This window comes from Glycine max, chromosome 19 (assembly GCF_000004515.6).
Source record: "Glycine max cultivar Williams 82 chromosome 19, Glycine_max_v4.0, whole genome shotgun sequence".
NCBI lineage: Eukaryota > Viridiplantae > Streptophyta > Magnoliopsida > Fabales > Fabaceae > Glycine > Glycine max.
This window is the reverse complement of record NC_038255.2, coordinates 1,612,308-1,624,880: the sequence shown is the minus strand read 5'-3', so window position 1 is coordinate 1,624,880 and position 12,573 is coordinate 1,612,308. Positions and strand designations below refer to the sequence as shown.

General features: G+C 31.8%; 1 protein-coding gene across 1 annotated transcript; it reads left to right on the top strand.

Annotated features, from left to right (window-relative positions):
- The first annotated feature begins 468 nt into the window (after positions 1-468).
- On the top strand, positions 469-9,080 carry LOC100807709 (ABC transporter B family member 15). Its single transcript, XM_014772147.3, has 7 exons — positions 469-941; positions 1,059-1,113; positions 1,261-1,439; positions 2,105-2,562; positions 3,082-3,622; positions 5,815-6,726; positions 7,384-9,080. The coding sequence occupies exons 1-7, from the start codon at positions 699-701 to the stop codon at positions 8,764-8,766; spliced, it is 3,771 nt and encodes a 1,256-aa protein (XP_014627633.2). The 5' UTR covers positions 469-698; the 3' UTR covers positions 8,767-9,080.
- Positions 9,081-12,573: the final 3,493 nt, after the last annotated feature.

Here is a 12,573-nt window from a genome sequence, read left to right as displayed (position 1 = left end):
TCCATTGTTTCTTTTTTTATTATCATCACAAAGAACACCCCAAGAGTGTAACTATATATATATATTCGAATTTACACAGATATATATAAAAAAATTTATTAAATAAGATGAAATCATGAAAAAATTGTTTATACTACTATTTTGGACCAGCACAATATTCTGAGTTTAGATTTACTTATATTGGAGTTTAGAAGAAGTACATAAATTCCTTTCTTCTTATTTCTCTAATTATTTATAAAAAAAATAACATACAAATATAATGTCTCAGTCAACACCAACAAAAAAAAAATGTTCTCCCTGTATATGGATTGCGCTGTGTTGCTCCAAAAAAAAACGTCATTAATGACGCTTTTAGAGGTGCATTATTATGAAGTCAAACATGTGGTTTCGCATTATTAATTTCCCAAATGCATGTTGTCACTCCTCCACCCTCCTTGTTATAAGCCTCCCCACGTTATCAATAATCATATCATATACTATACAACCCTGGCCTTTCTTTTTTTTGTTGCTTTTGGCCCCCACCACTCCACACTCCCAAGCTCTCTTGTGCCTATAAAATCTATCATAACGTTGCAATATTGAATAATAATAAGGCCACTGAGAGGGTCTTGAAAGCAAGGCAGCAGAAGAAATAGTGGTCTGGGAATCTTACACTGTTGGTTGTTTCTAAGGAAATTAATTAAAGGGTATAGTGGCAAATGAGTGGTGATCATAACAGTTCTGTTTCCATGGTTGGGAAGAAGAAAAAGAATGGCTCTCTTCGGTCTATTTTCATGCATGCTGATGGCTTAGACTGGTTCCTCATGATTTTTGGTCTCTTTGGGGCCATTGGTGATGGCATAGGCACCCCTTTGGTGTTGTTTATCACCAGCAAAATTATGAACAATATTGGTGGTTTTTCTAGCAACATAGGCAGCACTTTCATCCACAGCATCAATGAGGTTTCGATTTTTTTTTGTTTTTGTTTTTCTTCTCTCTCTCTCTCTCTCTAGTTCAACACATGAAGATAATAGGAGTAGCTTAATAATTTGATTTGGGTTTACTATTTTGTGATGCAGAATGCCGTGGTTTTGTTATATTTGGCTGGTGGGTCTTTCATTGCTTGTTTCCTAGGTGAGTGTCAGTTTTGCTATGATTTTGATTTTTGACTTTGACTGAGTAACTGATTATCTTTCTTTTCTATGATACAAAAGTATTAGCATTTATCTTCAAAAAAAAGTATTAACATTGTATACTACTTTTACTTTGGGGGGGTTTCAGAGGGTTATTGTTGGACAAGAACAGGAGAAAGGCAAGCTGCAAGAATGAGAGTTAGGTACCTTAAAGCAGTTCTCAGGCAAGAAGTAGCATACTTTGATTTGCATGTCACAAGCACATCGGAGGTCATCACCAGCGTCTCTAATGATAGCCTCGTAATTCAAGATTGTCTTAGTGAAAAGGTGAAAAAAAAACTCATAACTTGTCCTTTTCTAATTAAAGCTATTGCAATTTTGATATGAAATAAAGTATTTTACTTCCATATCATAAATTCCTTGAATTATACATGATTCATTAAAAGTAATGTAGGATTTTAATACATATATATGACATATGAGGAGAGATAATCTTAGTCATAAACCTATACATATAGATGATGATTAGAATTGTTTCAGTATATCTTTTAATAAGTGTACATGTTTACAAAATTGATTTTAAAACAAATTAATTTCGGTTAAAAGTGTTTTTCAAGCAAAATAATTTATATTTAGATGTTTTTATCTTGAAAGCAAAATTACTATAAAACTTAAATAAAAATTTCAACCCAAGACAAAAACTACTACTTTTTGTAGTCAAATTGATGTTGTAAGGCAATCGATTTCACCTAACAAAATCCAAACATCTATATTTTTATATAAAAAAAAAAAACAAGTTTAACTATTGCAGTGAAAATCAATTCTCATCATTTCCACTATTAGACCAAACTCGCTCATTAGTCTTAATCATAACTATTCACAGATTTACTCATTTTGTCTCATGCTCTATTATGCCACGCATACCCACATAAAGTATTACTGTTTTTAATTCTATTTGCGGCATTAACAGTTTCTTCCAATTTAAAAGCCAGGTCCCAAACTTTTTGATGAATGCGTCCATGTTTGTTGGGAGCTACATAGTGGCTTTTGCATTATTGTGGAGATTGGCCATTGTGGGGTTCCCTTTTGTGGCCCTACTTGTGATCCCCGGTTTCATGTATGGGAGGACATTAATGGGGTTGGCTAGCAAGATAAGAGAAGAGTACAATAAAGCAGGCACAATAGCAGAACAAGCAATATCCTCCATCAGAACCGTTTATTCTTTTGTGGGGGAAAGCAAGACTATTGATGCTTTCTCTGAAGCCCTACAAGGGTCTGTTGAGTTGGGACTGAGACAAGGCTTAGCAAAAGGTTTAGCTATTGGAAGCAATGGTGTTGTCTTTGCTATATGGGCATTCATGTCCTATTATGGTAGCAGATTGGTCATGTACCATGGAGCTAAAGGTGGGACTGTATTTGCAGTTGGAGCAGCCATAGCTCTTGGAGGATTGTAAGTATACTTACCTTTTTATCTCATTCCATTTAATTCATTTATGTTTTGGAAAATTATTGTATAGTCGGACAAAACTAAGTGTGTATGGTCTCATTCAATTTTCATGTGACAATTAACCAGTTTATTAACTACTCTTTTCCCATAAATTGAAATATATATATATATATATATATATATATATATATATATATATATATATATACCTGAAAGATTGATCAGAATTATAAATACATGATAGATATATGATGATTTCAAATCATACAACAATATCCTGTGGTTTTAGTGTTAATTTTTAATTAAAATAAAGGGTTCACCTCACTAATCATGACTATAATTTTTAATATTAATCTTAATTTTTATTATACAAATTATCAAAAGTAATTGTGACCACTGCATCTCAATCGCAATTGTGACCTCATTAGTCGCATTTTCTCACAATTGGTCACAATTTAAAACTATGCTTATAATTCTAAGTTTAAGTGACACTTTTTTGTTGCTATTTTCTTTGTGAAACAGGGCACTAGGTGCTGGTTTGTCGAACGTGAAGTACTTCTCAGAAGCAAGTACCGCAGGAGAACGCATAATGGAAGTGATAAAAAGGGTTCCAAAGATTGATTCTGATAGCATGGCTGAGGAGATTCTGGAGAACGTTTCAGGGGAAGTTGAATTCAACCATGTGGACTTTGTGTACCCATCAAGGCCAGACAGTGTTATTCTGAATGATTTCTGCCTAAAGATTCCAGCAGGGAAAACAGTGGCTTTGGTTGGAGGGAGTGGCTCTGGAAAATCCACTGTGATATCACTTTTGCAGAGGTTTTATGACCCAATTGAGGGAGAGATATTTCTTGATGGTGTGGCCATTCACAAGTTGCAACTCAAGTGGTTGAGGTCTCAAATGGGTTTGGTCAGCCAAGAGCCTGCACTGTTTGCAACTAGCATTAAAGAGAATATACTTTTTGGAAGAGAAGATGCCACTCAAGAAGAGGTTGTGGAGGCAGCAAAAGCTTCCAATGCTCATAATTTCATTTCACAGTTGCCACAAGGATATGATACTCAGGTGAGTGCTACTTCATTAGTCATTTGTCAAACCAACCCAATATGTTAGTAGTTAGGTTAGGATGTTTGTTTGTGGAGTGTGTGTCACGGCATGCAAGTTTTACCCTTGGTGGTTGTTAGGATGAAAAAAGAAGTAAAAAAATTCAAATTAAACTATAAAAAAAGTGGAGAGAAAATTTTTAATATATTATATATTCAAAAATAAACTCAATTTATAGAGATTAAAAAAATAAATTAAGATGTTTAAACAAAGAAAGTTTGACAAAGAGACATAAATGCAATCACTTAAAAAGTAAAAAATTTCAATGTAACAATTGAAAAATTAAGAGATAAATTAAAATAAAATTACAAAAAATCCAAAATTGCATAATAATAATAATAATAATAATAATAATAATAATAATATTATTATTATTATTATTATTATTATTATTATTATTATTATTATTATTATTAATCTATTAAGTCTAACTTTAACCGAAAAGTTATTGCTGATAAATTCTCAACGTATACTATTCACGCATTTTTTCCTAGATGCTAATCTTCGACAACGATATTATAGAGTGACATGAATAATTCTTTGATTTCATGATGCCCTCCATCCAAGTGACATGTGTTTATGTTAACTAATAATTTTGTACGATAGCACCAACTAATAATTAACTTGGTGGTCCACGTACGTAAATCACATCAACTTTCCTCCAAATGGCTTAACAGCAAATGGTTTTTAAGACAGGTTCTATATATGGCCGGCATCTTGAGTCGTGACCCTAATTTTTATCAAATCATCACCTCATGGTAGCATATTTTTCAAAGAATGTTAGTAAAACTCATGACGATGCAAATTTATAATTGAAACCAACAATATTATATATATATATATATACACACAAAATTATACTTGTACATAAAGATACTTTATTTGCTAAAAGTCCAAAAAACAACTATTTTTAAAAGGCGAGTAATCTTCTAGGTTCTAGCTGTAGTCCTTACACGTATAAGTTATTAGCACTAATTAATTAAACTAGAAGGATCCTTATTCATGTAGTTGAAACAGTATAAGAAACATTGTTTATTCATGTTCCCATTATAATATTATTATTTAAGAAACTAGATCAACAGCTCACCGTTGATTTGCATGGTTAGGAGTGGACAAACTTATGTGCTATTTGGGTAATAGCAGTTCTCGTGTTGCGGTTTTTCAATCCAGAAGTAACTAATTGTACTTCTTATCTAAACTTACAAATTAAATAGGAAATATTTCATCAAACACTTTTAAGTAATTAATTGTTATACTGTTACACGCTTAGTTATTTGGACAATTTTAAGAATACTATATATAGCATAGATATAAGCAATAGATAATCAGCACGAAAATAGCGGCTCAAGGGAAAATGCAAAATAGCTCAAGCGAGATATACAATCATTATTATATCGTTGACTATCCCAATATAGATAAACAATGAGTTAAACCCTTTTCACACGTTGTCTATCATGAGTTCATGATCACTATATGCAATTGATTAATAAGTTTGTTTCACTCCTATCATTGTACAACTCATGACACCATTTTCTAATAATCACTGATAGAACCTCTCCCACATACTTCCGAATCATTTAAAAATTTACTGTGGCCAAGTACAGTGCATCTAACGTATTATGATAATTAATATATATTAATGAAGATAATACTTGTGCAGGTTGTTAATAATCTATTAGCTTAGCATACCTCAGTCTAATACTTATTTATGTTCATACAAGAATGTTTCCTTTGTTACCTAAAAACAGCTATATGTTTTAAAATCATTTTGTTCTTTCATTATAATTGACTCCATAAAAACAATCCAAATAAATTTACTTTAATTTAAACCTAAGATATATTTATTAATTATAGTTTAATTAAAAGATACTGACAAAGTAAGTCTTAGATTCTCATATCATTGATGTTTATGGTAATTATTTCAAAAGTTGAACTAAGGTGTCATTTTTTTAAAATTGATAATATAAATCTTATTTTTATAATCACATAATATCAAATTAAATTATTCATAAGAATAAGAGATTTAACTCAATTAATTGAACAAAATATATGAGTTATTATAAATCTTGTAATTCTCTTTATACATATTTTTAATTCCTACGGATAAAAAAAAGTTATATGCAAGAAGATACTAATTTCATGTTTATATATAGGTTGGGGAGAGAGGAGTTCAAATGTCAGGTGGACAAAAGCAAAGAATTGCAATAGCACGAGCAATAATAAAAAAGCCACGGATTCTTCTATTAGATGAAGCAACAAGTGCACTAGATTCTGAATCTGAACGAGTTGTGCAAGAAGCATTAGACAAAGCAGCAGTAGGGCGCACAACAATCATCATTGCACATAGATTATCCACCATAAGGAATGCAAATGTGATTGCTGTTGTGCAAAGTGGGAAAATCATGGAGATGGGATCACACCATGAACTAATCCAAAACGACAATGGCCTTTACACCTCACTAGTTCGTCTCCAACAAGCAAAAAATGAAAAAGAAGACACCATTTTTCATCCTACTCCTCCTTCGTCCATATCGAACAAAGACAATCACAACACGAGTAGCCGTAGGCTCTCTGTTGTGATGATCCGTTCTAGCTCCACCAACTCGATACCTCGTATTGGTGGTGGTGACGATAACAATATTGTTGAAGAAGTAGTGGAAGATAACAAGCCACCACTTCCCTCGTTTCGAAGGTTGCTCGCACTGAACATTCCCGAGTGGAAGCAAGCATGTTTAGGGTGTTTGAATGCGGTGTTGTTTGGTGCAATTCAGCCTGTGTATGCATTTGCAATGGGGTCAGTGATATCTGTTTACTTCCTCCCAGACCATAATGAGATAAAGAAGAAAACTATGATCTATTCACTTTGTTTCCTAGGGTTGGCTGTGTTCTCCTTAGTGGTTAATATCCTCCAGCATTACAACTTTGCTTACATAGGAGAGTACTTGACTAAAAGGATCAGAGAAAGAATGTTTTCCAAGATACTCACTTTTGAAGTTGGATGGTTTGATCAAGATGAAAATTCCACAGGTGCTGTTTGTTCTAGACTTGCCAAAGAAGCCAATGTGGTATGTTTTTTATTGTTATTTTTTGCCCAAGATATTTATGCTTTATTACATGTCATGCATTTTTATTTTGTAACCTACTATACAAAGAACAAACACTTACATTGATATGACAATACCATAAAACAATTTAATGTCTTAGATTTAGTCAATTAGCATCAAAATTGCAAATTAATAGGAGTAATGTTTTGTGTGAGGTTGTATATTGAAAAATGTTTAAGGTTTTAGTTAGAACTAATTAATGAAATTTAGTTCTTAGAAATCTCATACAAATAGATAACAAATCTAATTTGTTTATATTTTATCATATAGATATAATAACAAATAAATAAAATTAGGGAATGTGGCGAAAATCATGCCAGGTTAATTAGTTGTACATAACTGTGCAAGTAAATTCATACAAATGATCATATCCCTTTTAAACACAATTTGCAAGTTTTCTTAATTGTTTTATATTCCAATAAAAATGCCCTCTTTGTAATATTTTGTTTTTGAGTCATTGTTTTGTAATTGCCATTCATTGGCTCATATGTCTTGTTATCTATGTATATTTTATGAATTAAAGTTTATCTTGTGTATTTTGATTGTATATAACTTACTTCTTCTTGTTTCTTCTTTTATAACTTAATTAGTTTTAACCTATGGTATTTCACACTATAGGTAAGGTCTTTAGTGGGAGATAGAATGGCTCTAGTGGTACAAACCATTTCAGCAGTGGTAATAGCTTTTACAATGGGCCTAATCATTGCATGGAGGTTGGCCATTGTTATGATAGCAGTTCAACCCATTATCATAGCATGTTTCTACACAAGGCGTGTCCTTCTCAAGAGCATGTCTAGTAAGGCCATCAAGGCCCAAGATGAAAGTAGCAAGATAGCTGTTGAAGCTGTTTCCAACCTCAGAACAATCACAGCATTTTCTTCCCAAGATAGGATCCTTAAAATGCTCGAAAAGGCCCAAGAAGGCCCGAGCCGTGAAAGCATTCGACAATCATGGTTTGCGGGCATTGGGCTTGCATGTTCCCAAAGCCTTACATTTTGCACTTGGGCTTTGGACTTTTGGTATGGAGGCAAGCTTGTGTTTCAGGGCTTCATAAACGCCAAAGCATTGTTTGAGACCTTCATGATTTTAGTGAGCACAGGTAGGGTTATTGCAGATGCTGGTAGCATGACCAATGACCTAGCTAAAGGGGCTGATGCTGTGGGCTCAGTTTTTGCAATCTTAGATAGGTACACAAAAATTGAGCCAGATGATGACATAGATGGGTACAAGCCTGAAAAGCTAACAGGGAAAATAGAGCTTCATGATGTCCATTTTGCATACCCAGCTAGGCCCAATGTGATGATCTTCCAAGGCTTCTCAATCAAAATTGATGCAGGCAGATCAACAGCATTGGTTGGGCAAAGTGGCTCTGGAAAATCAACAATCATAGGCTTAATTGAGAGATTCTATGACCCTATGAAAGGGATTGTGACCATTGATGGTAGAGACATAAAATCATACCACCTTAGGTCACTAAGGAAGCATATTGCTCTTGTAAGCCAAGAGCCAACATTGTTTGGTGGGACCATAAGGGAAAATATTGCATATGGGGCATCTAATAATAATAACAAGGTTGATGAAACTGAGATCATAGAAGCAGCTAGGGCAGCTAATGCTCATGATTTCATTGCAAGCCTAAAGGATGGTTATGACACATCGTGTAGAGATAGAGGAGTGCAACTCTCTGGGGGTCAAAAGCAAAGAATTGCAATAGCTAGAGCCATATTGAAGAATCCAGAAGTGTTGTTGTTGGATGAAGCCACAAGTGCCCTAGATAGCCAATCAGAAAAATTGGTGCAAGATGCTCTAGAAAGGGTGATGGTGGGGAGAACTAGTGTGGTGGTGGCTCACAGGTTAAGCACAATACAAAATTGTGACCTAATTGCTGTGTTAGATAAGGGAAAAGTGGTGGAGAAAGGGACCCACTCATCTTTGTTGGCTCATGGACCAGGTGGAGCTTATTACTCTTTGATAAGTTTACAAAGAAGACCAGCAAATTAAACATGAATGTTAGTTTTACGCATGAAATCTCAGCTAGCTAATCAAAACAAACAAAATGTCACATTTATTGGTGATTAGTATTAAACCTCTTTTGTGGTAACTTGTGAAAGTAAATTAAGAAAAATGAAAGAAAAGTAAATTAAGCAAAGATAGAAGGGAAGAATTATATAACAGTTGTAGTCTCTCCCAACTTCCTAAATTCTCCATATTAATTATAAGCTTAAATTGTAAGATAATTTATTTTATTTGACTTAAATGTATGTAGTCTTTAGTCTCAGTCTCCTAAAATATAAATTTTGAGTTTACCCTTGAAACTAAGGGAATTCGATGCTTTAGTTTTTAAATGCAATTGCTTAATTTCATTCATGTTTATATATATATATATATATATATATATATATATATATATATATATTATGACGATTGTACACCAAATGCTAGCATCCTTAGAATTTCAAAAATTCAATTCATATAAACTTTTCTTTCTACTCTAAGGATTGATATGATTTTTGAGTCAATACCATTTCTATTTCAAAATTATCATGAAAGATCTTTAATTTTCAGCATACAATTAATAAATATCAATTTTTATTATATCAATGAACATATATAAAATTAAGAAAATTCGGTAGTAAGAATATTTCTCCTTCCCAAAAAGACATCCTAAACCTCATACCTAATTTGGGCTATTGATATATAACTATATAAAATTGGGTAGAAAAATTGTGAGTAAAAAAATCAAAATTTGAGAGTTTCGGGCATAAGAAAAATAATAATCACGAGATCAAACTTGTTTAGTTTTAAAAATAAAATGACTTAATTAACTCAATGAAAACTTAGGGAATGAAAATTGCTTTCAACCCACATTAAAAGAATTAAAAGTACAATTAAATTCAAATTTAAATTGAGATTGATTTAAAGGTAGAAATCAATTTAAAAAATGCAAGCAAATAATATGCACATATCAATTTTAGAAGAATTTAATTTTGTGATTGGATTTCACACATTTGCTACTAACATATAAATTATAATGAGTGTTATAAGGTTGACTTGATAGCAAATGAAAAAAGAAGAAGGAAGAAGTTGTGAATTCGAATCTTTCCACTAACAAAAACTAATAACTCACATTGATCGATTTAAAAAATCAATTACCGATATGCCTTAATTGGTTCAAGTTTGAAGGTGAATGAACATAAGATAACCTTTATTTCCTTTTGTCCTTCCTTAAAACACTTAGGGTTATACAAAGAGTTAATCAAGCAATTTGTATAATTAAGTACAATAACAAAATAATCAAAACTCAAGAATTCAATCTTTGCATATCAAAATCAACAATCCATTAATAAGTCTAGGGCTATGCCTAATCTTAAAATAAAGAACATTTACTCATACATTGACACATAGTCATAGGCAAAACACCAAAAGAAAGAAAGAACAACAAATCTGTAAACTTAAAGAATAAATGAGAATTTCTAAAAATAAAGTCACAATCACAATGCATAAGGTAAATTTTAAATCATGATTTTTTTTATCATTGTTGGTTTCTAATAAAATAAAAATGTACTTTAAATGTTGATGTGACGGTTAAAATTTTAAAATGTAATTTGTGACAGTTCGAAAAATTATTACAATTCAAGAAGAAAACAAAAAGGAAACAAGTCTAGGCTTCTCAAGTCTAAGCATCCAAATCCACCACAACCTGAACTTGCACAACACCACTTAGAGTACCACTGCACTACCTTACCCAGAACAACCAACACCGAAACTCGTACCACCTCCACCCAAACCCATGCTCCACCACCTCCATACCATTATTACATCGTAGCTAACCTTCCCTCACCACACCAAAACCAACCACACACTACCACACCAACCTTAGGTTTCAACCCCACAAATTAAATTTTAACAAATTCTAACCACAAAATCTGAAATGAAGAAATGATTTAAGTGAGTAATAAAATTTAGGTTTGTGAGGATGTTGAAGCCATAGCAATTTGTGAGATCAAGGATGGCGGTGGTGAAAGTGTAGCCATTGGTGTCAAATAGGGTGGCAAAAGTGTGTGGTGTCGCTGGAACTCTCTTGGATCCATAGAGTCTTCATATTCATAAACAAAGATGTTCTAGTTATCATTAGTACGTAGCAAGTTGTGAAACAAGATATAAACATGATGAACATAACTACATAAACTGTCAATTTCCAAATTGGTTTGTGAGTATGCTGTATTTGCATTTGGTTGTGTTTTGGATCAAATTTGATTTAATTTTTTTTGTTCTTTAATTGATTATGGTGATTTAAAAACCACTATAATTTGTAATTTAATTTCAAAATAAATAGTGGTGATTTTTAAATTGTCAGAAATTGTCTTCTGGTTTTTTTAATGGACGTGTCCTTACTTAATTTAACATAAACATTCTAACAACATGGATAAAAAAACAATTTTTATTTTATTAGAAATAAAACATTAAAAAAATAATGGAATAAAAAATAAAATTCAATCATTTATCATAGAACAAAAACATATTTATGTATATCTTAATAAATGGCATAATAAATGAGAATTACCAAATAATGTCTTAAGAAAATATTATTAAAAAGCGCCATTTTAGCTTCAATTAAAAGCGACAAAGGAAAGTTACATGTTTTTTTTAGTGAATAAGGAAATGTACATATTTCCTTTAAAAAAAAGAAACTTGCATATTTATTTAATAAAATGTAAACAAATTAGATTTTTGATCTATTTGTGCTAGATTAATTTGTAAATATTAAACAACATAATTGTAAACCAAAATCTTGATCATTTTACTTCATGCAACCTCACACAAAACCTTAATTATTAATTTTAAATTTTTGAGCTAATGGAATAAATTTCACGTGTTACATTGTTTTATAGTATTTTCACATTAATGTAATTATTTGATCTTCATATAGTAGGTATAAAATAAATGAAAATGCATGACATGCAATAAAGCATAAAATATTGAGGGCAAAAGTAGCAATAAAAACATACCACATTAGCTTCTTTGGCAAGTCTAAAAAACAATACTTGTGGAATTCATCCATATCCAACTTCAAAAGTTAGTTAAGCACTCTCCCATACAAGCAAAATGATATTGTCGAAAGATATTAACGATCAAGAAGAACACAACCAATCCTAGTAAATAAAGTAAATAGATTCTTCTTTTCTTTATTATCTCATCATGGTCTAGGAGAAAGTATATTGATATCACTAACCCTAATGTCAATGCGATACACATGCAGATCGAATTGCACCAAAGAACACTACATTTAACCCTAACCCTAGGCATGTTTGCTTCCAATTGGGGACGTTCAATATTAGCTTTTTAATATTCTGCAACCTCTTTAATAACATTATCATTTATCACTACCAGCATGAGGTAAGAATCTAGTGAAATCCTAAAACAAATTTGGGTGGTCCTTATAAAGGGTAGAAACCTAGAAAATATATTGTTTAAAAGAAAAATAGGACTAATTAAGCATTATCCTTTTAGCAGAGAACAAGAAACAATCATAAAAAAGTCCCACAAAAAGACAAAGCATATTATCTCACTATAAACCTCATCAATGTCCTTATGCTCCTACGGTACATATTTAAAATGTTCAAGAATGATTTGTAAACATGATCATCACTTTGAAATTGTTTCTATATATACATGCTCATCACTTTTTAATTGTTTGAACTATACATACATTTCGCAAATAAATTGACCAAGACTAATTATTGTAAATGTTTTTCACAATAATTAAGGTGGAGAAAATGTCAATTCAAATAGAATGGATTTAAAATG